Source organism: Microtus ochrogaster, chromosome 21, assembly GCF_000317375.1.
Source record: "Microtus ochrogaster isolate Prairie Vole_2 chromosome 21, MicOch1.0, whole genome shotgun sequence".
NCBI lineage: Eukaryota > Metazoa > Chordata > Mammalia > Rodentia > Cricetidae > Microtus > Microtus ochrogaster.
The window spans coordinates 36,604,146-36,608,895 of NC_022022.1; the positions used below are offsets into that span (position 1 = coordinate 36,604,146).

General features: G+C 44.2%; 1 protein-coding gene across 8 annotated transcripts in view; it reads left to right on the plus strand.

Moving 5' to 3' along the window:
* The window catches only part of Kyat3 (kynurenine aminotransferase 3), a 33,855-nt gene extending 31,129 nt beyond the window's left edge, over positions 1 to 2,726 (plus strand). For 7 of the 8 annotated variants that reach the window (XM_013350056.2, XM_013350054.2, XM_013350057.2 and 4 more), the window contains one exon: positions 2,470 to 2,726. In XM_013350056.2, coding sequence (XP_013205510.1) covers positions 2,470 to 2,605 — 136 coding nt within the window. In that variant the 3' untranslated portion in view covers positions 2,606 to 2,726. The remainder of the gene's footprint in view (positions 1 to 2,469) is intronic. The other variant, XM_005357375.3, reaches the window with a different exon arrangement.
* Positions 2,727 to 4,750: the final 2,024 nt, after the last annotated feature.

The following is a 4,750-nucleotide window of genomic DNA, read 5'->3' on the forward strand; positions in this document are numbered from 1 at the left end:
ACAGGGTTTCTCTGTGGCTTTGGAGCCTGTCCTGGAACTAGCTCTTGTAGACCAGGCTGGTCTCGAACTCACAGAGATCCGCCTGCCTCTGCCTCTGCCTCCCAAGTGCTGGGATTAAAGGCGTGCGCCACCATCGCCCGGCAAGATCTGCTGTTCTTAAGATGTTATTGCTGGGCTATAGAGTAAGTAGCTCAGTAGAGCAAGCACTTGCTGAGTAAACATGAGGACCAGGGTTCTGATCCCCAGAACCCATGTAAAAGCAAGATAAACAAGGCAGTGGCCTGTAATCCCAGCATTCTAAGGTGGAGGCTGTGTCCCCAGGCAAGCTGACAGCTACACTAGTGCATAGTTGGTGAGCTGTGGATTCAGGGAGAGACCCTGCTTCAATATATAAACATGAAGAGTAATAAGGAAATTATCAATGTCAGTTTCAGGCCTTCATAGGTTTACACACACATACACACATGCACCCATACGCATGCAAAACAAGCACATACCGTACATACATACATACTACATGCATGTTATGGCTACTCAAAACACTGTGACTGAGACCGAGGCAATCTCTATACTAACTCCATTCATCCAAAGTCTACCTAATATAACATAAATACTTTGTTTTGTTTGGTTTTTATGTTTGTTATTTGAGTCAGGGTTTCTCTGTGTAACCTTGGCTGTCCTGGAACTCAGTGTGTAGACCAGACTGGACTTAAATGCACAGAGATCCACCTGCCTCTGTCTCCTGAGTGCTGGGATTAAAGGCTTGTGCTGCAACCACCCAGTAGTAAATACTATTTTTTACAACAGAATAATGTGAATATTTGATTGACTAAAATATAAAAGAAAAAGAAATACCATCATAATGGCTGGCCTAAAAAAAAAAATTCTAAGCCCTAGTGTCCACTTACAATGGAGATATATTAATGTAAGTCTTGTTCAAAATACTGTATGTTGAAAAATGCACTTACCACAACCACATTATTGAAGAGCGTATCTTAGCAATGCAGGCGCCTGGAGTCGCAGCCATTTACCTTTTGGATCATGAGGCTCCTTATTACATACAGCCCAGCATTAGGAAAGAGTATGAGAATATCCTACCATATATTATCAGCCCCCCAAAATATCAAAATTCAGATCATGGTTGCTACTAAATATCTGTCATCATAAAATCATTACATAGCCAACAAGCCACCAAAAGCCAGAGGCCATCTTTATAAACACATTGTTTGAAAATACAAACATAATCGCTTGAAGGAAAAAGTCACCATAAGGCTTCAGTTTTATGTGGTAGCCTACAACCTTTAATCTCAGAACTCAGTTGGGGGACACAGAAGCAGACAAATCTCTGAGTTCAAGGCTAGCCTGATCTACATAGTGGGCTACACAGAGACGTTCTGTCTTGAAAAACAAAGCATCAGCTTTACTCCAGTAAACACAGCCCTACCCTTTTTCTCTTCTTGGAAATAATTCAGAAGAGTTGTAAAATGATTTCACAAACTACCCAGCATACAGGGAATGGTTGCCAAGTGTCATCAAAGTGGTGGTTAAAGGAAAGGATGCCTAGAAAGGATCTGTGTCTCAAATAATAGGTGAAGCCAATGGACCAAGAACCGTAGAGATTGCAGATGTTCTGATGGTGGAAGAAACGGGACACAAGTCTGCAGTCATGTTGTGTAAACACTGTGAGCCTGGGTGGAAAGGAGTGTCTGGTTGGGCTGTGATTTCTTCATTCATCTGTCAGGGTCACCAAAAGTTGCATTGAGACAATATGGAGGAAAGGTCTTCAGTTAGGACATGGAGTTAGTTCCCAGTTGGCTGACCTCGCCAGCTCTACATGAGTTGTATTAAACTTGTTGATGAAGAAGAGAGAATTCTGTTGTCTTTAGCACTGCCCTTTTCGGGTATTCAGGCATATATGCAGACAGAGCACTCACAGCTAAAAATATACACAAGTCAATAAAATGTAATAAAAACCATATTGCCGATTCAACAGCTAAGAGGATTTGTTTTCAATAATCATAGCCGTTTTTCTCAGAGCATTGATTAGAATGACTTATTTTTCTTATTGAAAGCCAACTATAGTAAATAACACAGTGTTCACAGGTAAAGAAATAAAGCCTGAGTATATGATTGGATTTTAATGGCAGTCATTAGAACTAAACATAAAAACTGCCATGACAGGTTGTCTTGGGGAACGGAGGGATTGACAGGGAAATGGGGGGAGGCGTTGCCTATTGGTTTTCAATATTGTCGCCTCTGAACTCATGGCTTCTTTCTCTAATTATAATTAATGGAATAACTGCTGTCCGTTTTTTAGTTTTTTTTTTTAAGTATTTTTATTTGTGTGTGTGTGTGTATGTGTTCATGTAGGACAAGAGAGATTCATCCTATCCCCTTCTATATTTAAATATTGCTCTATCTTGAGTTCATATTAATATGTAACAATGTGATTCTTTTATTAATTTCCAGAAAGACAGCACACTGGATGCCGCTGAAAAAATCATCAAGGCGTGGAACAGCCAGAAGTCTTGATGTGAACCGGTGCGAGTGTTTCCAGACTCTTTCAAGGGCTTTCTACTCAGTGCTGCCACCTCGTGGGCACTAAGAAGAAAACATCTCAGGACAAACATTTCCATCGCCTTTCCAAAATGAACCCCATTCCTAACAATAGTCAGTAAATTCTGATTTTACTCCTCTGGAATATATTAAAACACCTGACACAGTAATTTTGTGAGAGTCAGTTTCTCTATGTTGTATTTTCTCACAAATGGAAACAGAAATCCCATTTACATTTCCTGTACCTGATGTGGTAGTATTAGCCCGCAATACCAGCGCTTGGGAGGTAGAGGCTGGAGGTCATCCTGGAATACATGAGACTCTCTCAATAAATAAAACAAGCAAAAATAACACATACTTCATATGACGCGTGTCTTTGAGGATTACTGGCCCAGTCTGTAGAATGCATAGTAAACAAACTACAGACTCGTGGTGTCGGCCAGTTTCACTTCCCCATAGCATTGGAACCAGCCAGCTATGTGGGTGCCTCCAGCTTCCTCCCAAGGACACCGAACTTTGCTCCTGGCTTTGCTTCTCTGTTCTAAGCGCTGCCATGCCTTGGGGTGGCTTTGAGGTCTGTATGGGCAGCCTAGGTTTCACATCCCTTGACCTGTTGCCTCCGCTGCTGTTCACCTCTGCACCAGCTGAGCCACCACCCACTCCCTTGGCCACACCTTGAAAGTGTCGTCACTCAAGGCCGGTTCACCTTTGAGACGGAAAGTCGTCTCTGTAACCACCTGTCCTCTAGTTCACGGTTCCCTGAACACCCCCTCTCCCCCTCCTCTGTCTCCCTTCTTCCCTCTCTCTGTCCCTTTTTAAATGTACTGCAATTTGGAACCCAGTGTGTCTCAGAAAATGGTCCATAGCCCTCTTACATCAGCATCAACTAAGAGCCTTTTAAAAACAGGCTCTTCCCCTGAGAGCTAATAAATAATCTCAGGACCTGACCTCTCTTCTGGCGACTTTTACACAGATTACAGTGTGATTGCCTCTGCTGTACTTCACTGGGCCTTCAGTGTGATTCCTATTAGACTTCACAACTACGCTCATGTCCTCGCCTTCCCTGGGCGTCATTGTTCTGTCGCGCTGGTCAGGACACCGACTTATCGCCAAGCTGTTCGAACTTGCCTAGCCAGCCAAAAATGAGAACTCCAGCCCGTGGGGTTGAAGTTCTATGCCTGCACCAGGGTTGCTGGGCACAAGCGGGTATTAACCTAGCAGCTGTGAGTTCACCTCCTTAGCCTTTGACAGTGAGTTTTCCCTACCTGTGACCACATCAGCGATTGCTAATATTCTCTATGATAGGAAACCCAAAACTCCACTCTCTTGTCTTCTTCCCACATCACGCCCCACCACCAGCAACACAGCTAAGTCGGAGTAAAGTCAGAAACCTGACCTGGCATTTGTCCTTTCTTCATCTGCATAGTAACAAAGGTCATCCCCGAACCTGTCCAGGCCACACAAGTCACAGGTAGTCATGGAATAGGGAAGGTTGTTGCTTGAAAATTGGGTCCAACTCTCAAACAGAGAGCTCGTAGTTGGGAATGGAGCTCAGTAGTACAGTGCTCACCTAGCGCAAGCAAGGCCGTGTGCTTGAGTCCCGGACCAAAAAATAGTAAGGCTTAGAACCCCGGAGACAGTTGTTACACAGCCCGCAAGCTTCACAGGAACCTCGGCCCATCAGCCCTGCTGAGAACGTGGGGAGGTTTTCACCTGGCCTTGAGCCTGCCCTCTGTAGCCCGCCCTCTGTAGCCCGCCCTCTGTAGCCCGCCCTGTCACCACCTTTGCTCCAATGATGTTTCTTCTCAAAGACGTAGTTCTAGTTTCTTGTGTCTCTTCAGAAATGAGTTATGTCCACCCCCTCTCCATCTTACAGTTTTCTTTCTAGAATTCTTTCTTCTACTGTTTGCATTCTCTTACAGGTAAAATTCTTCCTCCTTCCTTCTTAGTTTCTCTCCCCTCCTTTCCCTCTCTTTCCCACCTGTCTTCCCTTCAACAAGTAAGACCTCATGGTTGTTCATCAGTGAACAAATAGACACATAGCTCTACCCTGGCCACGACAACTCTTATAAAGGAAGACATGTAGTGGGGTGCCTTGCTTACAGTTCAGAGGTTTAGTCCATCGCCATCATGGTGGAGAGCATGGCAGCATGCAGCCTGGCATGCTAGAGCTGAGAGTTCTTATATCTTGATC